Source organism: Carcharodon carcharias, chromosome 5 (genome assembly GCF_017639515.1).
Source record: "Carcharodon carcharias isolate sCarCar2 chromosome 5, sCarCar2.pri, whole genome shotgun sequence".
Classification (NCBI taxonomy): Eukaryota; Metazoa; Chordata; class Chondrichthyes; order Lamniformes; family Lamnidae; genus Carcharodon; species Carcharodon carcharias.
Genome location: NC_054471.1, coordinates 164,665,374 through 164,688,928, shown reverse-complemented (window position 1 = coordinate 164,688,928; position 23,555 = coordinate 164,665,374). Strand labels below are relative to the sequence as shown.

Sequence of the window (23,555 nt, the reverse complement as noted above, 5' to 3'; positions counted from 1 at the left end):
CATGCCCCGACTGGCCTTAATTGGCTGCCCGCGTAATATGGCAGCGCAGAGCCGATCATGGGCAGAGAACGGCTCCACACCCGCCCCGACCCAGCCCGCCCATCATATGAAAAATTCTGCGCATGTGATAATTAGGTGCTGTATGATCTTTTAAGTATGTTTTTAATGTAGTGATTGAGTAGCGATTGTTCTTAAAAAGTTGACTGAGTGGGCAAATATTTGGGAGATGGAACATAATGTGGGAAAATGTGAGGTTGTCCACTTGGGCAGGAAGGATAGAAAAGCAGAATATTATTTAAATGGAGAGAGACTGCAGAATGCAAGGATCTGAGTATCCTGCATACAAATCACAAAAAGTCAGCATGCAGGTGCAGCAAATAATTAGGGAGGCAAATATACTGTTGGCCTTTATTGCAAGGGGTAGAATGTGTGGCAAAGTTTGTGTGGGGAAGTACAGGGGCAGCTGTGTCTCATTCACATAAGTAGAGTTCGCATTGCAATTCTAAACCTTCTAACAACAGTAATAGTCAATCAATGCAACCTGAGCACTGAGAATCTCCAGAAGGTGAATAGTAACTATAGCCCTTGATAGGATTTCTCAGGTATGTGTTTTCACACTGTAAAGGTTAAAGGAGTTGTTAATCAAAATCACATTTTAACATTTATTGGCTAAGCTGAAACTTGCTCTTTAAAGAAGGTGAAAGGACATAGCTGTAAGGTACAAAGACTTGAGTTATATGAAATAAATAGTTGTTGAATATACGTCTACGATCAGGTACTGTACAGACAAAGCATTTAAATTTCCACTTATTTACTATTGGTAAAGAATTAACCTAGTGATGGATCTAATAATGGAAACCTACATTTATTTCAGCTCCCCCATCTCTGAACTACAAGAGGGAAGAATTATTTAAAAATTAATCTATTACTTCTTTGAACAAAATCACTAACTATATTAACTACCTAAAGCAGCTTCAGTCAAGAGGAAGACATAAATCTGTGGAAAGCCCTGGAGTTGCTGCCTCATGCAACCATCCATGAAGCAGACATCTATCAGAACAAACAACTGCGAAAAAGCAATTCTCATTCCTGAGAGAGATCTGTGTACTGCATGAAGAAACCCAACCAATTATCCCACTGTTCAAGATTCTGAACAAGCAAGAGGTTTAGAAATATTAGATGACCCTGAAGAGTGCCCACTAAAGAGCTCGGATCACCACATGTAAAAATTTAACAAGTTTTGAATCTTGTAGTGGAGTAGTTTATGGAACACATCTCCCTCTTCTAACTATACATGCAAACCACTTATCATGGTCTACTTGCAGTGAATGCCAAGCAGCTTTACAAAAAAGAGGATCTGTTTAGAACATTTAATTATTAAATTTTCTTGACGCAGCAGTAAGGAGACTGACATAGAAAGTGAAAAGAAATAAAAAACCTGATTTTGAAATGGTGTACACTACCCAGGGAAAAGACGTTTTCATTGTTTTCATGTGCCACTTAAGAGCAGATCATGGATCCTGGCTGCGGGAGTATGGGAAGACTGTGGGGGTTGGTAGCTGCATATAAAGTTTAAAGTTTACATCTAAGTTGCTCTTCATTTATCTTTACCTCAGGTTGCAGCCACTCAATATTTTATGGTGTTGGATTCAGTTTCATAGGTCTGAAGACGTCGTCGTCATACATAGGTTAACTGTGGGGAGAACTTTCCCCATGTTGGGTGGACTATGCGGGAATGGGCGCAGGCAGGCGCAGACCCGATCGCCACCCGTGATCAGGTCCTCGCCGCCATTTTATGTGGACGGGCCAATTAAGGCCCACCCAGCGTATTTCTCGACTTCCGAGGATAGCAGGAGTGGGCAGATATGTACGGACCGCCAAGTCCAATGACAACCCGACGGCCTGTTTAAATGAAGGCCTGGCAACCTTTGAAAGGCTGATCACAATGGCCGGGAGAAGAGCACAGCAGAGGGTTACTGTACATCACACAAGTCCGGAGGGGGTTAGGGGGAAAGGCTACCGGCTGCATTAAATGACCTCAGCCAACATGGTACTCACCCTTCCCAAACACAGGAAGTCATTGAATCTTTTATGACACTGGACCCATGTGCACCACCCCACATCATGGGACTCGCACTCTCGGCCACCTCATCCCACACGCGTTTGGTCTGGAGGGTAGGCCTTTGGGGCAGGCCAGGCCGGCGGGTAGGCCAGCAGGGCAGGCCAGGCTAGAGGGTAGGCCAGCGGGGGAATATACCCCTCATTTCTCCGACGAGAGCCTCGCTGCCCTCCTGGAGGAGATGGCAGCACGGCGGGAGGTCCTGATTCCAAGGCCTCCTCACCTGACCAAACGTGCGTGGGATGAGGTGGCTGAGAGTGTGAGTCCCATGATTAATCTGGGGTGGTGCACATGGGTCCAGTGCCATAAAAGATTCAATTACTTCCTGTGCTTGGGAAGGGTGAGTGCCATGTTGGCTGAGGTCATTTAATGCAGCCGGCAGCCTTTCCCCCTAACCCCCACCTGGAACTCTGAGTGCAATAACAGCATTGAACCCTTCATGGCATGTATCCCTCGCTGGGTGGGCCAGCATATACTGCCCATGCCTAGTTCACCGTGAGAGCGTTGAGCTAGGATGTCTTCTGCATCCGCAACACGTGTGACACTAACTCCCAGAGTACAGCATGGGGGTGAAAGTCTAGGACCTGCACCTAGGCAGAGTACTGGAACTGGGAAGCATGTCAAAGTCAGGGTGCTAACATGCTGGGAGGGGAGCTTCCAGTTGGCGGGGCACCAATCCATCTGCTGGCCTTTGCGTTCCACATGCTTGTGCCTCCTTGCTTAGCAAAGTAACATCTTGTGGTGCCACATGTGAAGGAGGCAGCATTTGGGCAAGTGGGGAGGGTCAGCCCTGGCTTCTTTGGGTGAATGTGTGGCAGCTGCAGAGCGATGAAGAACTGGAGTCCTGCAATGTCCCACTCTGGCTGGGTTGGCAGGGATGCGATGGGAATCCAGGTACAGGCTGGACTTACCAATGCTCTTCTGTCCTTTTCAGGAGAAGACTGCGCACAATTCCACAAAGCGGATGCGGACTGGCAGAGGCCAGGCCGAGTTGGCGATCCTAACACCTCCTGAACAGCAGGCCATGGATCTGGAGTGGCGCCATGCCCCCAGGTCCAGCAGTGGCAGAGAGGCTGGGGTGCCACAGGGATGTATGTTTGCTGAGCACTGAGGTCACCATGTGTGTCCCAGCAGCCATGGCATTGCCGAATGCTCAGTGATAGAAGTTAGCCACATGGGGTGACCATTGTTTATGGAAGGATGAGCACATAATGATCCAGGGGACAGGCATGCAAATTGACATTGTCTGCACTGTAACTAAGCAAATGTCCTTGTTCTTCTTTTTAGCATCACTGAAGCAGGGCCGGGAGGAGGAGGCAGAGGGCCCATCTCTCACCCCTGAGGGCCCAGAGGAAATCCACACACCAGCGTCACACCATCTCTATCAGGCAGGCACCAGCACAGATACTAGCACCTCGGTGGGAATTAGATCTTCGGCTAGTGTCCCGGGGCACGGCGGTGAGGGCACTCCAGACTCGCAGGGGGTGTGAGCAGAGACAGAGAGTGCCCAGGGCGCCGGCAGTCGAAGGGCTACTGGGGGCCAGGAACATACTCGGTCGGTGGCTGATGATGGGCCTCTGGAGTTGGCCGTGAGTCAGCAAACGCCGGAAGTGCAGCAGGGTGTGTGGGAAAATCTGGCAGAGATACATGAGGCTATGCGTAGCATGGTGCCCATGCTGGAGGAGACCATGCGGAGCATCACTGATACAATGAGCCTCATGGCTGTGTGCTATGCTTCCTCCATGGAGGGAGTGGTGACTCTTATGGAGAGGCTCCTCCAGAAGAACAATCAGGGCCTCCTAGGGTTGTGCTCGGACCTGCAAGCCCTCACAGCGGCATTGACCTCAGCTGGTCAGTGCCCCTGTGGGAGATGGTTTGGGCACCAAGTATCCCAGCTCAGTGCCCATCCATCCACTATGAGCAGGGATGTCCGAAGCAACCTCATGTCGGTGCAGCAGCTGCCTGTTGTCTCTATGGGCTCCTCTCATGGTGCTCCGGATGAGGGCAGCAGCTACTCCGCCCCTCTGCCAGTGACCGTAGCATCCAATGAGGCTGCGGCGACTGGGGAGAAGCCAGCTGTAGCACTGGCCACTCCCGCCCAGGCTGGGCCATCAAAGATTCCAAGGGCCAGAGGATGTCCACCAAGGTAATCAAGGCCAGCAGGACAGCAGAGTGAGCAGGCTGTCTCAGATGCCAGTGCCAGCGAGGGGACAGCACCTAGACGTAGCACCGGTAAGTGTAAATTTAAGGCACACCATGGGTTTCTCACTGGTGCTTTTATGTTGCCCCATAGAAGTTTATTGAAGACTTGGTGTGATGTGCAACACCTTTATTTTTTGGTTTATGAAGTTATATTTGTTCTCAATAAATTTTGATATGTTGCCAAGCCTCAGGGTGATTCCTTACTTCTGTAAGTGGGCAGGAACCCATGATGTTATGAGTGAATTGTTTGACATTGAGCTTTATTGACAAGGGCCTTGGTTAATGTTACTATCCAGGCAAATTTAGCACTCAGGTATCGAGTACAATGCCTGCAGCCCTGGAGGTCCATCTGTGTTGGGCTAGTTGAAGGTTTTTTGGATTAAAGCCTCCCGGATGTCCCTGCCTCCCTGGACTATGCCCGGATCAGTGTCTACCCCTTCAGCGTTCTCCTGTGCGTGCTTATCCCCAGACTTACTGCTGGACTCATCGTGTGCATCGAAGCAACTGCGTCTACATCTTCCTCGTCCATTGCGTCGCCCCTTTCCAGCGCAAGAGCGTAGCATGCAGCCACTATCAGTGACACACGATCTGGGGGCACTGGAGTGTGGCCCCTGAGCGGTCCAGGCATCGGAAGCGCATCTTGAGAAGACCAATGGTTCTCTCCATCACAGCCCTTGTGGAGGCGTGGCTCCTATTGTGTCATTGCTCAGCCTTTCTTCTTGGATGGCAGAGAGGCATCATGAGCCACTTTTTGAAGGGATAGCCCTTGTCACCCAGCAGCCATCCATCCAGCCGGGCTGGAGCACTGAAGAGCCTTGGCACCTGGGAGTGTCTCAGGACGTAGGCATCATGGTTGCTGCCTGGATACTTTGCACAGACTTGCAGAATCTGGATCCTGTGATCACACACTATCTGCACGTTCATGGAGTGGAAGCCCTTCCTGTTGATGAAGGCACCGGGCTCACCCGCTGGTGCCTTGATGGCCGCATGTGTACAGTCTATAGCACCCTGGATGCGGGGGAAGCCAGCAATCGCTGCAAAGCCTCTGGCTCACTGTGTCTGGCTGGCATCATCCAAGCGGTAGTGGATGAAAGTCAATGTACGCCTGAACAGAGCATCTGTCACCTGCTTGACACAACTGTGGACAGCTGATTGGGAGGCTCCGCAGAGATCACCCACCAACCCCTGGAAAGAGCTGGAGGCATAAAAGTTGAGGGCAGCTGTGATCTTTAGAGCCGCTGGCATGGGGTGCCCACCCACACAGTTTGCAGAGATCTCAGGGCTTATCATCTGACAAATGGAGGTGACTGTCTCCCTTAAGAGACGGAGCCTCCTTCAGCACTGCACCTCAGACAGATTGAGATACTGCTTCATCACCTGTATACCCTGGCAGCAGGATAGTGGCATCTTCTGTGGCCCCTTCCACCTTGGACTACCTCTTGGCCCTGCTACCCTTGTGCCTGTTCCTCTCCTCTCAAAGGTGGCTCCCCTGGAGGCTGAATATGGACTCCTAGCCTCCTCCCCCTTCTGGGCCTCCATTCCTGCTCAGAGGAGGTACCTCCAGTGGAGAGCACAACTCCCATTCCCAGGCTAAGGGAAGGCTTCCTGAAAGCTGCAGGCCCCAAAAATGATCTATACTGTAGAGTTCTGACCTGGAAGCTTTCACTCCTGCCCAAGCAGCTGGTATGAGTTTTGAAGTATTCTTGCTCACACAGGCAAGTATCAGTAACTTTCATACTTAAATACCTGAAAGATAACATTCGCGAAACCACTCACCCCTCTTATCCCGCCCATGGATGAGATTTATACAAATGTCTCTACCCGCCTGCCCATTGCGCCCTTGCGAGGTCCTGAAGGTCACATGGGCCCTGGAAAATTGCAGTCAACTGCTGCCTCAAGGGCCTTAACTGGGTGATTAATTAATGGCAGGCGTGCATCGGAGAACATCGCGCATCTGCCCACCTAAATCTCGTGATGGCGCGCGGTGACGTCAGGACGCTCGTCCGACGTCATCCTGCATCATTTTACGTGTCAGCATGCAGGGCCCACCTCCGCACAGCAACGGGAAAATTCTGCCCTGTAAGTCTTTAGTGACTCTTAGAACTATTTACAAAGAAACAGTAAAGGATACAAGTTAGGAGCTGTCTCCATGCTCGCTGGTACACACAGCTCTGTCCAACACCACACTGACCCTGGGTGCGGGTCATGTGCTCTCTTACATCACTATGTGGGCGGTACTGTACTCAGTCCCACATTAAGCCTATATGTGCCAGGCCCTTGTGCTAAACTCAGTCTTTTCATGTAGGATTTATTGACCAAAGAACAGCCCTTCAAACAAGGCAAAGAGGCAAATAGGAGATACAAATACAAATATGACTGAATTAACCTGGATTTTGCAGATGGACTATCGGGGTGAAAGGACAATATAGTCAAAGAACTACATTTAAAAAAATACAAAATGGACATAATAGATCTTTAAGTCTCAGATGTTTTAGGACCCTTTGCCCTAAAATACCAGAGATTGGCACAGCAATAAAATTCAGCAGACAGCAACCCTGTGCCATGACCATTAGCAGGGAGGATGGAGGAATATACATTTTACAGAAGAACCAATTAAGACAGCACACTATATCACAGCATTTTGCTTTCAGGACCTACAAATGTAAATTGTTAAATTCAAAACCAGTCAGGAAGTACAAAAAGGGGGGGACCATGGTTTACAGTTTTAGCTTATATTGCTGATGACGGGAATTCTTTTAAAACCTTAAATTGTTTTAATAAATTACTGCCTTCATGTCACAGAGTTTTTTTTTTAAAACTTCTGCTATCTGCTTTATACTTCAATAATTTCCAGACAAACCTTACATCAAATAGATTACCCTGTCCTAACTCAGACTGGTATCCAACCTGAGATAAATAACATTGTTAGTTGAGGCCACTCTTTTTTTACTGTGCTTTTGCTCCTTTTATTGAGTCTATAGCAGTTGGGCAACCTGTTTCAAAGTCTCAAACTGCTGTCAGACACGAGGAGATGCTTGAATGGTCAAATTAACTCTTCCGTCCTCCTCCAGTAACGAGAAATCGAAGGTTAGGGTTAGGGATACCACAGGTAGTGCTAGAATTATGCAGAACAGAAGGAGATTGTTCGGCTCATCAACATTGCCAACACTTTCTTCGAAAGAGATTCCCAATTAGTCCTAATGTCCTGCTCTTTCCCAATAACCCTGTAAATTTCTCCTTTGGCAGTGAACAATTACCAGTGAATCCACTTCCCATTGCTTCATAGTTAGGAATTTTGGATCCAATATGGCTCTATGGCCAGAACTGCAAACCTTCTACTGACTGGGCAATGGTGAGTAAAATCTGTGAAAGTCCACCTTCTATCTACATATACCTTAGTAACTGGCAGCAGCAACTTCCATTTCAAACCAAGACACTCTTTCCACATCATAGCAATCCTTTCTTTTTCCTCTTCTGGAGTTATGGCACATCCTTCAATTTCACAACTGTCTGGGAAGTTACCTGATCACAAAAAGAATAAGAATGTGTTGTTTAAGTACACTATTCACATTTTCACCACAGTTTTCACTCCAGCTAAGACTGACACCATTAAAGCAGCTGCAAACTACAGGGGGAATTTTAATTCTATCAGGAAGGGCCGGTGGATTAAATTCATAAAAACAGGAACTCAACCCTAAACCACCACAAACCCACCTACTTCAGTAAAAGTGGGTTGTGGGGTGAGGGGGGTCGGACCAGTAACCTGCTTTCATGAGGCAGATGTATGGATTCAACAGCTGCGGACTCGCATTCTCAGGGCTCAGGAAACCTGATAGCTGAAGGGAGGTGAGCATTGATGAAGAGTCATATGGACTCGAAACATTAACTCTGTATTCCTCTCCACAGATGCTGTCAGACCTACTGAGTTTTTCCAGCAATTTTCGTTTTTGTTTCAGATTTCCAGCATCCACAGTATTTTGCTTTTATTTTATTTATTATATTGTTGGATTCAGCACTGCTTGTGGCCTAGATGTGCTTCATCTACCTTCCCCTCAAACTAACCTGCTGCGATCTGCCACCATCACCCCCAGGCCCTCAAGCAATTAGCAAACCTGCTCCATGTGATCTCCAGAGTCCCTCCCCATGCACTCTGCAATCTGATGTCTTTCCCTCTGCAATCTCCCCCGTCCCCACTATGAGCTCTAACCCTCACTCCACCCCAACCTCTCCTGTGACTCTCCAATTCCCGGCTGTGACCATATACAGTAAGCTTTTCAATCTGCCAGCCAACTAGCCTCTCAATCTGGCTGGCTGCCTAGCAGGAAACTTTGCATGAGTTCAAATGAGATTCTGTCATTAAATTCAGCAGCACCTCTGCCTTTCCTGGCCTATGACAATCGCCTCCTTGCCCTCCTTTTCTCCCAATAATTATAGGGACCATTGACGCCAAAATTCATCTGCCACCAGCATCTGTGGACCACAGGCACACAAATAAAGATCAGACTTTAGTGTTAGACTACACTTAATTTACAACGTAACACAATCAGCGAGTGCAACAGACTGCAAGAGTAATGCATGTTTCAGGAATTCACATTGCAAGCTTCATTCTGGATTTTAGCCTACAATGGATTCATTTTGAAATAGAAATAAAGGAAAAACAGAAATGACTCTGTGATCCATCGGGGCTGTGCCAAAAACTAAAAAGCTTTCAAATGGCAGCTCCCTCAAATATTTATCCAACCAACTTTATTTTTTTTCCAGCCAATCTCCTTCCACAGGCTCCATGCAGTCCATTTCACATTTCACATTTCACATTTCACATTTCACCCTCTCCATGAAGTAGTGCATCTAAACATTTTGGCCTGAGTTTTATTTTTGGCAGCAGGGGCAATTGGCAGGCCCAGGAGCAGCTGGGAATCGGACCACCGACTGCGACGGCTCCTGACCGCGATTTCACACTGGATGACCAATTAACGGCCAGCCAGCATGAAACGCCCGCTGAAAAGCTCAGCACTGCAGGGTGGGGTAGGAAGAGGCTGGGCGTGGGCGAGCACTGTGAGAAAGCTCCCTGAAGGCAGGCAGCTGCCTCAGGAAGCTGCAGACCTGAAAATGCTAAACCAGAGGTTTAAAAACTGCAAAAAAAAATGTCCATGCATCACAATCGATCACCTGAAAATATAGCTGATAAAAATGCTGCCCACAGATATCTATTTTTATTTTATTTCATAACAGAAATTTCATCCTGTCCTTGGATGAGATTGGATGAAAAATATAAAGGCCACCTGGCCGATTTGCCCGGCTGCCAACTGTAATGTTGGACGGGCCACAAAAAAAATCAGAGACAATTTCGCCGTTAGTGGGCTTAATTGCCATCTTAATTGTCGGTGGGCACACTTGCGACTCTTGCGCGTGCGCTGCCGAGCGGAATATTGCGTGAATGCGTGATGACATCGGGACGCTCGCCCAACATCTTCTCGCGCGATTTTATGCCTGATCGGGTCGGGCACACACCTGCCCGCGGGTTATAAAATTCAGCCCTTTGTCAACTTTTCTTTTCCTGAGCTTGACCCTAGTTTTAAAATTTGTGGCAATTTAAATTCTATTATCAGGGTTCACTGTACCTGCTTCTTTAAAAAAAAACTTGAAGAGTAACTCCCCCAAGCTTTCTCTTTTTCTCTGAAAACTATCCCAGGCTCCTTAACTTCACCCAGTCATGCCTTAAACTCCATATCAGTTTGGTCAACTTTTTCCGCACTGCCTTCGATGACTAAATTATAGAATTCTACACGGCACTCAAGTTGTGGATAAACCAATGCCTTGCAAAGATTCATCATCCCTTCCTGAGATTTATCCTCCATCCCTCTACCTTCCTTAATGCTGCCATACATTGCACTGTTGGCCCAGATTTTCACAAAGTTGGAAGGACTCTGGCGCCATAGCAAAAATGGATTCCAGGAGTCCTGCACACAGAACCAGCACCCATCATTTTCAAATGGGAGCGGGTTATAGTTTGCACATCTGCAGTTCATTTAAATGTGCAGCTGCCTTCAAACGGGTGCGATTTTCATAACTGGGATGTCCAAAATGTTACTTGTAGGCTTTAGACATTTGAGAAAAAGATCTAAAGCTGCTGGGGTTAGTTGGGAAGGGAAGGCACCCTTTTGAGAAGTCCAGGTATCCCTTTGGGAGAGGTTGGTCACCCTTTGGGAAAGATCAGCTGTCCTTTGGGATTGTAAGGAGTAGGCATGAATGTGCGTAAAAAGTGGATTAGCTCAGTGGAACTGTCAAGCTATCTAGTCGTTTAAATCCCCAAGCCCTTTAACTTTTTGAGAAAAAAAAAAGCCTGCTTGCAATTTCACTAGCTGTTCACATAAACCTGAGGGTTATCATGATAGGATAAGTGCGAGACGACTGATTCCACAACTGGTCATTATCACAGCGTGGGGGAGGGAGCTGCAAGTTCACAGTTTGATTGACAGCTCCAAGTGGTTATAAAGTTTTTGATGTGGGGCTATAAATACAAATGTTTGTTTTCATAAGAGGTTAAGTACTTGAAGGAATTGCTTGTTTTTATTAGGGATTAAGTACTTAATGTAATTTAAATGTATTGATTTTTTTCTGAATGAAAGTGTTTTTTTAAATACTGGAGTCTGCAATAGACACTTAGAACTTTATTTTGTTTCATCTCATAATGGCTCCTGAGATCTTTTCATGGTGGATACCTGGTGAGTTGGCATGGAGGATGAAAGGGCAATTGGTGGACAGGGTTGATATGAATTAGCATTGGGGCTATAAAGGTGCATGGGGGTGGGTGAGGGCTATGATGATGGCATGAATTGGCATGGATGGGGCATAGGGTATGTGGGGGTGAGGGGGTGTTTTTTTGTTTTCTTGTTTTTATTGTAACTTGGAAGAATCCCAGAGCACTGAGGTGGACCTTTTAAACAGCTCGCCTTGACACCCAGCAGCCCCTTTGGCTCCCGAGTCAGGCTTGTGGGGTTGGGAATTTTTCCGACTCTGCGCTCCAGGCTCCGGAATGAAAATTCAGCCATTAGTTTCAGGGCAATATCCGTGATACCTACAAATCCCTCTCTTATGTTGTGTCCTGTGGCCATTTAGTTTATGTTCCACCATTTCCCTTTCCTGGTCTGACCACCTTATCTGTCCACATTAAATGGAATTTGCCACTCACCAATTCATCTTCCCAACCAGTCCAGATCTTTCTGTATTTGGTTTACCTACTCACTACTGTCTAAAACCCATTCCTCAATTTGGTATCATCTGAAAATGTCTGTTTCTGTCTCAAATCATTTATGTAAATTAAAAACAGCAATGTCACCATCACTGCTTGTGACCTTAAGTCATAATATCCAACTCTTAGCCCAACTGGATTATTGGCACCCCATCATCACCTGATGGAATCTGTGCTCTTCCCCCTCAGATATACACTTCAAATTAGGTCACCGGACTTATGGACGACTTGATTGTCTGGCAAGGTATCCAAAAGCTGAAATGCTAAATATATCATGTACACAAAAATTACATTGTAAGTAGGGCTTTCATTCCCGTAAAAATCTCCAGTAATTCTTTAGACATATCATCCATTCTATAAATTCCTCCATCTCACTCTGCCCATACAGTACCTAACATGTTCCAGCCACCATGTCTTTAACAAAGCACAGTCCATCATACAGCAGCCTTCCTTGATAGATGGTGGCTTTTTATTTGATACTGCCCTTGGATAGTACAGAACTCTGGAAGTCCACCTCATACATAAATGGACTTCCGTGTTCATGCTCCCCTGATCTCAGCTTTGCCCACATGTCCTGCTAGAGACTTGTTGCTGCTCCCATCCTGCTTAAATTCTCCTGTTGCCATTGACCGTATGGTATCTGGTGATCACTCCCTCAATTCCAGTTTAAAGTAGAAGTAATTAACTTAACTTGTGAAAGCAATAAATTTGTGTGCTCTGTTTATTGTTGTCTAATCAACAGATACCTATGGAAAATGTTGACTGGGAGTTATTGTGAATTACACTACTTACCACATGAACTTGCACTCAAGTTTAATGCACTTTAATGCAAACGCTTACATTTTACAGACGTGTAGGGTATGCAATACCAATAGCTCTTAGGGGAAATTTGAGAACTGTTTCCCCAAATGGACATTGCTGATAAGGAGCAGCACTAGATAGCGTTTGTTAGGAAATTGTGGGGCCACAACCTGCTACTTTTTATCCATTTAAATTAACAGATGGAAAATTATGAGTTCTGGGCCCAACATTTTAGCACTTCCTGTGAGTGTGACTCCATTCTGGGTGTGCCCAGTTAAGAAATTAGCACTTATTTCTTTTAGCTGAAAGGAAGCTACCTCTAATCATGCATGATTAAAGCACTTTTTAGTTGAAAGTATGAGTGGAGTTGTCACTTGCTGCTAAATTGATGCGCTCAACAACATTCAAAGGAAATGTCAACACTCTGGAGCACGGTAGCAACATAGAGCTACACTGAACTTTTATTTCAAATGTCAAAAGGAAAATGTAGACACTTAGTAGAAACAGAATAAAACCAACTTTCCAATTCTGTAGACCATCTATTTTTCTTGATTAGTGTCAGTGTGACTCAGGAGGTTGTGCTCTTGCCCCTGAGACAGAATTTTGTAGGTTTAAGTCCCACTTCAGAGACTTGAGCACAACATCCAGGAAGACATTCCCTGTGCAGCACTGAGGGAGTGTTTCAGATACTTAAACCGAGGTTCCATCTTGCCCTATCAGATAGACATAAAAGATTGCATGACAATATTTCGAAGTGCAGACGTATTCCTCCCAATGTGCTAGCCAACATTTATCCATCAACCAACAATATTAAAATAAATTATCAGGGGGCATAGGAACAGGAGTAGATCATTCAGTCCTTTGAGTTGTTCTCCCATTCAATTAGATCACATCTGATCTATACCTTAAATCCATCTACTCAGTCTAACCTATTGGCATAGAACTTTCACTCTTCAGATGGTCATACCCTGGAGGCACCCTGCCCCCAAGATGCGCTAAGGGATCTCTCGCAGGTCCCCATGCACTTACTATGCAAGAACTGCTTGGGAAATTTGGGCTTCCGATCGGCATTTCTCCTGCATCTGGAACCCTCTGAAACTCTAAGTTAAGGTCGGAGACTTCGAATGGTTCCGATTCACTTACCAGAATAGTTCCCCAGAAAAGTTAGAATGATAAAAAGTAGTTCTAACTCCTAACTAATTATATTACTGATGTCCCCACCAACACCCCCTCCCAACTACATCCCCTCACCCCCTGACCCCAACTACCTCAAGACCTGAGTTCCCTTGACTCCCAAGTAACCCCCTCACCTGATTCCCCCCAACCAATCCCCAATCCCCCCAACTACCACCTCCAACCTGACTACCCCCGACAACCCAGACCCACCCTACCTTCCACCCAGACGCACTTAACTTCCTTCCATAGTTTCTCAAAGTGGCTTTGGGACCTTCAAACTTACTGGAATACAGCAGCTGGTGTGGTAAAAAGGGGACGTGCTTTGGCTTTCTCTGATAATCCTGCACCACGAGGTGGACTCCAAGAACAGGTAGGCTCTGCATTTCTGAGGAGGCCCAGTTTGGAAGTCCATGCGAGAAATGCCTACCTCTGGCACAAGGTAAGTAAATAGGAGCAAAGTAGCAATCTGACAGTGACTGTCTCTACACAGAACCTTCAGCCCATTATCTGATTAATATCTGTTTTTGCTGTTTGTAAGAATTTGCTGTTTTTAATTTGGCTGCCGTGGTTTCTTCATTACCATGATGACCATTTTAAAATTATTTTATTGGTGGTTAAGTGCTTTGGGAGGTCCTGAGATTCTGAAAGGCGCTATATAAATGCAAGTCCGTTCTTTCTTAAGTCACACTGAAAGTTGACTTGAAATTGGGCTCTATGAAAACAAGGGAACAAAAACATAGCTCAATCATATGAAATTCCCTTGTTTCCAATTGTAAAGAAGGCATAAGATTTTAAAATCAATGAGTTAGTGCCTCCATTAAAAGAACAGGTAAGGCAATATCACATAATGTGCTAATTATTTGTGCAAGATGTTCAAAGAACTTAATTTCAAGGTTTCTATATGATTAAAAGTCTGCTTTTTTTAAAATTGCCTTTTCACTCTACCTTTGAAGTGGCTTGTATCAATCTCAATGTGAGTTATTATGCCAGGATGTCCAAGCTTAAAAACAGCCCATTCATAACCAGGTACCTGTAAAACACCCTGATCATCTGCCTAGAAAGATAGAGTACAAATGGCCAAAATCAGTTTTTTTATCATGTTTAGAAACAGCCATTTAAAAAAACTAGCAGTGTATACACGAAACAGGGCGAAATCCTGTGAAGTTGCCGGGAGCAGGAAACAAGGCGGCATGCTCACTAAAACACAATTTGGTAGATTAAATTCTACTTTTGGAATTAAGCATGCAGCAAACGTGAATCATGTGCCTTCAGATTCACGGCTGGTTAAAGTTGGTGCGTAATAGGTGAGGTAGTCTTCCTCATGCATTTGGACTGTGTAGAAGCTGCTTTTCTTGGATGGGGAGCTTTGCTGAACCAGCAGAGAGGAGGCATTGGCGCACTGAGATTGGGTTGTGGCCGTAAAAGGTGAACAGGGCATGGCTGACCGAGGGGAGGAGGGAGGTGGCAGCCCTATGAAGGCTCAAGGGGAACAGAGGGAGGAAGCTGGACTACACAGGGAAGGTCAATGTCTACAGATCAAGCATGATTTTGGGGTGATCAAGGGTTATACAGGGAAGGTCAATGGTGAGGTCCTGGGAGTTGAGGGTAACAGAGGGAAGATCAAGGATGATATAGGGAGGGTTGTGGATGACGATGGCAAGTTGAAGGTAACGAAGCACACTCCCAGTGTGATTTAGGCTGAACAATGGTATGGGAGAGAAGCTCTATGGTGAATCATCAAGGGTGATGGGGTGGGTCAAGGTTCACTGAAGCCAGAGCAAGGGCAATGGAGTGACGCACCAGATATGCCTGTGACACCCTCATGGCATCCAGATAACAGCCAGAATGATCTCCCTACAAAATGTCATTGTGTCAATGCCGGCAGATCCAGGGATTACAAACTCCTCACAAACTGCCAGGTTGATGCTGCTGGATGGCAAGAATGCCATTCAAACATGGCACCCTGACTTTCAACCCCATGAGGTAACGGCTAGGCTGGTGACTTCCTGCCTGTCCCACCCCAAGATTGGCCAGGATCCTTGCCTCTGCAAATCTAGTAGGCAGTCTGCCGCGCGATTATGCATGGCCAGCCTCTCCGACTCCAAACGAAAGTGCCGCACATTTCCAAGCCCACCATCAGGACCCACGATGCGAGAAAAAGACTCCAGAGTAAATTGTAAAACCAAGCATCATTGGATGGATTGTTTGTTTCCTACCTTTAATACTGGCGGTCTGTCCAATCTCCTGGCTGTTTCCCATCCATCAGACATAACACTGGATCTTCCAATGCCTTCAGTGATATGTTATGGGTTTTAAAAAGTTTTGAATCATCGGGTAATAAAAATAGAAATTCAAGCAGAGAAAGGGTTATTTAATTTGCATTTGCTGAAAATGATACAGGAGGAAGAAAATGGCTCGTCTAAATTGTCAAGCAACGTTAACCTAAAATATCAGTGGTTAGTCTGTTTCATACACACCATTAGGAAAATAACAGAGAAACTGCTGAGTGTACAAAAAATAAAATTTTGGCAACAATAAAAGCAATATATCATGGGAGAGTAGATATGGTTTCATTTTTATCAAATGTGTACTTAAAAAGTATATGCATGCATTGGTGATTAAATAATTTATGTTATTGTTAATAGCATTGAGTCTTCTTCCAACAATTAGCCGAATAAAACTGCATAATTTCTTTTTAAAGTAATAACTTTAAAGAAACAGTGTAAGGTTCCTGTTATGCCTGAAAAAACTATGTTAAAGGCTATAGCTGCAAGTTACACATTCACTGCCTATTACTAATTTTAGGCAGTACAAAGTGCAGCAACTGATCTATGTGAGACTAACAAAAATCTGAGGAGAGGTTGCATTGGCCTCATTTGGAAATTGGTTCCTTAATTATTTTGTTGTGGAAAGTACCCTTAAAATGAATGAGGGAACTTTAAATGTAAACATTGTTAAATTGCATAAATTTATGCAGACAACAACTTTAATAAAGCACCATAAGATAAGTGTATTGCAACCAAATACCTATAATGTTTTTAGGGTGTCCAAAATGAGCATCACTGTATCCCAAGCATACACCTCCATTGGTCATTGCAACCAGATCTATTGCCTGCTTCTGTGAAACTGCTGACCAATCTTTGTGGCCAATGCCATAAGCCCTGAGTCGTGCAATCCCACCATCTGAAGAAAGAAAGCCAGGGATGTTAAATAATTCAATAAGCTTAGTCAGATAAATTAAAAAGAATGTTGCATGAGAAAAGAGAACCAAAACCTATTGTAACACAATAATTGCATATTGTAAACTTCTTTGTCCTAACACTGTGCTTCCAGTGGTTCCTAAACATTCCTTTCTATCATTTATTCTAAGTGACATCTGGGGACCATGATCAGAGGAGGCGGTTGGCCCCTCATATTGTACAGGATGGTCTTGGGAATTAAGTGGCCCTCATCTCATCCTGTTCTGAGAAGTGGCAGTAATGTGCAGTTTCATCTTCTGGGTAGCTTTGCCCTCTTCACTACCATCATCTCCCCATGTCACCCATTGCTATGATAGAGGATAGATACTAAGAATGAACGAGCATTACTCATTTGAAATTAAGAAAACTAAAAAGGAGTAGCTTTGGCTGTGTGGTAGTTCACAGGGATGCCAACATGACAACATAGGTACTGAGTCAGTAAACTAGCAAAAGCAAGTTGCCACCAATCTCATCATCACCTACAGCAAGAGCTGAGTGGCTCCCCACAAGCTCTGTGGCCTTCTACTCAAAGTGAGTAGGATTGGGGAAGTTCTCACTTAGTGCCCTACCTGAGATGGACATCAAGTACGAGTTTGTTCCATGCAGAAGATGGAATAAATAAGGGCAGGGCTACCGGATGATGTGGGTGAAGAGAAACAACAAATTCAGGGTACATGGCTATTAAAATAGTGGAAGGGGCTTTAGAGTTTCTAATGTAAGTAACTTATGCTAGAGGATCTGGGTAGCCATGGTGCTATATGCTAAGTTAGAGCCATCATTAAGTAAACAGCATTGTAAAAGGTTATTTGTGGAAGTGTTACTTTAGCAGTGTGGAAAATGTGCTGGTGCCCTGGGTGGACAAGGATAAAAAAGCAGAGGTGTCCAATTACTCTCCTAAGGGTGTGGAACTTTGCAGGACTGTTCCGCATTACCAGGGTGAGGGAGTTAGCAGTCAGTGATACTGTTGGGTGGTTTGATCGTACTGACACTGGGAGGTCTCATATCTATTCACAACCTCAGCTAAGTCCCATTAGTGCTTCTATTTTCTTATTATTTGTTAGTTATTCCTGTTGGAGTTTTATGGGCCTAAAGGCTTTGAAATGGCAGTTTTTAGTAATGATGCTGCATTTGTAGATAAGTTCTAAATCAAATATCTCTGTCAACATTATATATGTAAATCATTGGAACAGAAATGTACATTTCATAAGTGACTCCCAAGGCTCCGTGGTATGTACCAGTACAGCCCATAATGTCGAAAATTCTTCCGTATCCATTATTTAAAGATTGATAGGATCCAAGTTTGGCATCTCCTGATCATTATTTTTGGATTTAATTTGTCTTCTCATTTCAACCTTGGTGATGCTCCACACCTTGATTCTCCTTGGTTCCTTCAAATTTAATAAAAAGCCATTGAATTACCTGGGTACATGTTCAGTCTGATGTGAGTCCATTGCCTCAGTTGCTGAGCAGGAAGATAATTGTGGCAAGTGTCAACATAGCCTGGTTGCAGGATTGTCATTGGAACCAGTTCAGTCCAGAACTCTGGCATCAACTACCATAGAAGGTATAATAAATATGAAAAAGTTGTGAAGTTTATTTTATTATTCATTATCTAATTTAGAGGATAAGAGTCCAGCCATTTATAGCAAAGTATTCTTAAATAAAAATCAAGGAAAAAATTTGGGGAAGTGCGGGAGCGGGCATGCCTCCGATCAGTGCCCCCGAGCAACATTTTACTTGGGCGGGCCAAGTAATGCCCACCCAGTGTGACGTCCGCCAGGAAGCGCTATGCGCTCCCCTTGTGGGCAAGCGGATGGGGGGGGGAATTCCCTCAGCTGGGAGTGCGCTCTTTCACGCATACGCATGAAAGAGCACGCTGACCTCCCTGAGGCTAAGTGCTGCCTCAGGGAGATCTGCTCCAAATTAAAATTTGCAATACAAATGATAGAAACATTTACCTGACATGTCCCCTCATGTGACACTGTCACATAAGTTGGGGCATGTCCATAACTTTTATTGAAACCTTGATTAAAAATTTACATAAGCTCATGAAACCTCACCCCACCTGTGGATGAGGTTTCATGCTTTTTCTGAAGTCCACCAGGGCTCCCAGCCTGCCTGCCAACCTTAAGGTTGGACGGGCAGGTCCCTTAATTAGTTTCTCAATGGCCTCAATAGACCGTTGACAGGTCAACGAGCGTGCAGCTGACTCGGCTGCGCCCCGAGCAGACCTGAAAATGGAAATGACGTGGGGTGATGTCAGGCCCCGCCCCTACTTGCCAACCGGAAGATCCTGCCCCAAATTATGTTTCTAAGCTGTAATAAAGGCAGCTTCCAGTTGCTGCCAACATGGTTCTCAATTTATGTTAAATTGCCATTACTGGTCTCTTGGGTGTACAACAGTTAAATAGTGTACAGCCGCACAAAAAGTAAAGTAATGGCCTAGAATTTTCTGTAGCAGGGGATCTAATGGCATCCATCAATACTTAGGCTTTGTGCTTGTTTAGGTTTTAACATGTTTTGTGTCCAAGTTGAACTGGTAATAGCACAACAAGAAAAACAGGACACCTGGGACTTCAGTGAACAGGGCAGCCAATTATATATCTCCTTAAACAATGATATTAAAGAGTTCTGAAATACATAGCATAAGGATTGAAAATGTGGGTAGATTACAGAGGGTGAATGTCAAATCAGGCACAGAAAGAGAAATAAAGAGAGGGAAACAAAGATTGGATTGAGAGAGAGAAGAAAGTGGCAGAAAGGAAACGTTTACAAAAAAGCTAAACATTTTTACAATCAGTAGTAACACTTAATACCTGGAGGAATGAGGCTCCACATTTGCAATAGTTAATTTTCAATGTCAGAGAGGTTGATGGTGCCAATTAACAATTACCATGTAGTTAAAAGGGTGTTCACACTTGTAATGACAAGACTAAACTTTTTGTGGTGCTTTTCTACATATCTATTGTGCAAATAAAGCAATTTTGTGATATTCAAGGAACATTAGTAATGAGGCAGAGGGAGACGTAATTTTTTTGTGAAGCTAATGGTGGAGTAACACAAGTTGGACAACTCTTTTGGATATTTGAGTTTAATCACACATTTGCCCCTGGCCTGAAGTTGCTCTATCATTGATGCATTAATGAACGTCATTAGCCTCACCATTTTTATGACAGCAAATTCTGGCCCATTGATATTGTACTAATGTATTAGTGCATTTGTAAATTATAATCTTTCAAACTAATGGAATCACTAATAACCAGTGCCAGTTTATTCAATGTTATTCATAAAAGTAAAATATATGGATGCATTTAGTGAAATAGGTCTCTTAGAGCAAAGCTTCATGCAACTACCAGGAATTTAGGAACAATTTTCTGACTTTTGTATCTGAATTCCTGATAGCAGCTGAATTCCCAATAGGCACTGCCAATGCCTAAAACTCTTCACCAGGAGAATTGGAAAATTTATTCTATAATCTCTTAGTGATATACTTTCCTCTGTTTGCTTATTTTAGTAAGAAAAGGTATAGACAAGTATAAAGGTTTCTGAGTTCTTATCATGAAAATGTATTTGGTCCACTGCTATAGCAATGGATGAAAAATCACAGATGGTGCAACCATAATCTACCTATCAATGCTAGGAGCAGGCCAGGTACTTTAACGCAGATGAGATCTCAGAAAATCTACACTAGTGTTCACCATTTCATAGTCATATAAATATTCTAACTGTAGCTGTTGAACAGATGTAAGTAAAGCCTTTAGTTATCGACGCAGGGAAATTGCATTTCATCATCAACAAACCTTTCTGATGGCTTCAAAATCCTCCTCTGAAGCAGCAGTTCCCATCTTCTCCCCCCTTGAAGGCAAGTCTGGAACTTCATCTAGTCAATAAGAGATATTAAAGATGTGTCATTCCAACATCGCTGATGATTGTGCTTATAAATAACATATAATGTGCAACTGACATCAAATGTGAGGATAGGGGGTTTTATGACCAGTCCCCAGATGAGGACCCCCCAATTTGTTACCTTCTCAAATAGGACCCCAATTTTGTTCTGCTCCCAAGTGAGGAAGAATGAGTTGGCTCCCCTTCTTCATTCAATCTCATCAGTTAGTCGCAACAAGGTTAATTTAAAAGGGGTCCCTTCTCCCTGCCCCCTCCCCCCATGGACACCTTTTCCCAGTTCAAATGTATTTATGTCTTAGAAGGAACCAATTTAACCAGGCTTTTTTGAGTTAAAGAAAGACTAAGTTTACTAGTTACTAAAAACCCGAGAAAAAATAATAAAAACACAACACACATGCACACAGAAATGAGAAGTTGAGTCTAAATAAAAGTTCAAAAAGATATACAAATCAGTCTTTGGCTTGTCAGCGAGGAGTAGATGGTGAAATGTCATGGTCGTTAAGTTGGGTGATTCCAGTAGAGCTGACTTTGAAAGTTTAGTAGCTGGTTTGGAGACACTTGGTTCTGCAGGTTGGCTGAAGAAGCTGTCTTATTTCCTTTTCGATTATGGCTTTGCTGACATGCATCCAGCAACAGAGGAGATAGAGAGAGATAGCCTTTTGCCTGTGAGCTACATGGGTGCCTAGCTGATCTTTTTCTGCTGTGACTCTCACAGCACACTAGCACACTAGAACACTAGAACAATAGAACACTAGCACACTAGAACACTAGTACACTAAAACACTAGCACACTAAAACACTAGCACACACAGATCAGGTCTACAGCTAGCTTTTTAACCCATTTCCTTGTGTATTCCTGGAAGGGAAAAAAAAAGTATTTCACCCAGAGTCCATTTTATTTCAACTCAGATCATTTCCACATTCTGAGGTATAACTCAACAGGAGATGGTTTGGATGTCTACTGAGATGTGGCAAACAGTCACCATTGTCTCCACAGGAGATTAAAGTTCAGTCTTTTGCATTTCATCTCTTCCTTTCAAGTGTCTCTATCTGAAGGAGGTCTTGACACCTTTTTAGGTGTGACATTCCATATTCTCTTAGGACTAGTTTATCAAGTATAATCCACACAGGAATTTTCCAGAATGTGGTTACTTTACATTCTCAGCCATCTTTTGTTCACTGTCTTTGCTTGTACGTCTTTTTAAAAAGCACATCTTCCTTAAAAAGTTCAATATGCCCATAAATAATTCGGGGCTGTAATCCACTGTAGTGACAGGGGTTATTCAGGACTCAGGTTAAAAAACACGGCTTGTGAAGGAAAAAAGGACTTCTGGTTCACACGTGCCCTGCAGGATGACCCTGGAATAATAAAAAGATCTGGCCATCCAAGAGAGAGATGATACAGTTTCATGGACTGATTGTCTAGCTCTCATAAATGTCACTCATCATAAATGCTCAACTCAGTGGCAAGTACATTTGAGGTCTTAAAGATGGGTGTTGTCGCAGCAACATTGTGAGATTCTGAAAGATCTTATGGGATAATAGCAAGTGATAATAAAGTTCTGCTTCAGTGTCGACCCTCTTGCTTGAGTTGGAAGGGCAACTCCAATCCACCATTTAAGAACATAATCGAGACTGACAGTTTAATGTGCTACTAAGGGTGTGTTGCGCTGTTGGAGGTGTCATCTCCTGGATGGGATATATTAAAAAGTCCTGACTTAACCTCTCAGGTGGATGTAAAAGATTCCATAGAAGTGTTCAAACAGCAGCTAATTTTCCAGGGTCCTGGCCAACATTTATCCCAAACAAGACAAATTAACTGGTAATTCAACTCATTGCTGTTTTTGGGATCTGTGTACAAATTGTCTCCTATGAAACATATATCAAAAGCAATTCATTGACTGTAGAGTACTGTGGAATGACCTGCAGAAATGAGGGACACTAAATAGAAGCAAGTTGAGTTTACCTGATGGTTCTGTGAATCAAGCAAAAATATTGGTAAGGAAACTCCTCACAATGGTCATCACAGCAGGAGTTCATGGTTTCAAGTGGAAAGGGTGAAAGGGAGGCAAATTATTCCTCAGAGGTACATTGGAAATATCAGAGTTAGTCTGCAAACCCTCCTTATAACAACCACCACATGCAAAAGCATGCAAAAAAACTATCTTCCCACCCACTTAGGTCAGAATTGTTAAGTAGCACGGGGTGGATGCTCAGGAGAGGAAAAGAATTGTTGTGAGTAATGGAGAAAAACTACTTCTAGTATCATTTTGCAGAACTGAGGTTTTACTTGAATACTGCTAAATGCTATACATTCTAAGAAGTTATTGCTTACTAACCAGCATTTAGGCATGCTGCTGCAATCGACAAACGAGGAGTATAATTGCCAGTAAAGTAAGAAGTGTCTACATCAAATCCATGTATGACTCCAGGCACGCCCAACTTGATAACACACCAGTCGTGACCTATAAAGTACAAACATAAGTGTAATTTCCAAAAAAACATTATTAAAATTTTAAAAACCCGACATGAAACCTCATCCCGCCTGTGGATGAGGTTTCATGTCTTTTCTAGTTGTTGCCAGGGCTCCTGGCCTGCCCACCAACCTTATGGTTGGACGGGCAGGTCCGCTAATTACTTTAATTGCTCTGTCAATGGCCTCAATTGGCCATTGTCAGGTCGGCGGGCGCACAGCTGATTTTGCTGCGCCCCCACCTTCCTGAAAATTTAAATGGGGCGCGGTGACGTCGGGAGTCACCGTGCATCATTTTACGTGTTGGCGAGCGGGCCCCGCCCACGCCTGCTGATGGTAAAATCCAGCCCATAAAGTTGTTCAAGTCTGATCAATTCCAATTCATAA

The 23,555-nt window shown here is 44.2% G+C and overlaps 1 protein-coding gene across 1 annotated transcript in view; it reads right to left on the bottom strand.

The window, feature by feature from the left end:
- Positions 1-23,555, bottom strand: part of allc (allantoicase) — a 47,662-nt gene that overhangs the window by 6,139 nt on the left and 17,968 nt on the right. Inside the window, exons 6-12 of the mRNA XM_041187413.1 lie at positions 23,035-23,160; positions 20,590-20,669; positions 18,209-18,341; positions 16,578-16,733; positions 15,767-15,840; positions 14,496-14,604; positions 7,716-7,843 (exon numbers count right to left, since the gene is read on the bottom strand). Of these exons, the coding sequence (XP_041043347.1) occupies positions 7,716-7,843; positions 14,496-14,604; positions 15,767-15,840; positions 16,578-16,733; positions 18,209-18,341; positions 20,590-20,669; positions 23,035-23,160 (806 nt within the window). The remainder of the gene's footprint in view (positions 1-7,715; positions 7,844-14,495; positions 14,605-15,766; positions 15,841-16,577; positions 16,734-18,208; positions 18,342-20,589; positions 20,670-23,034; positions 23,161-23,555) is intronic.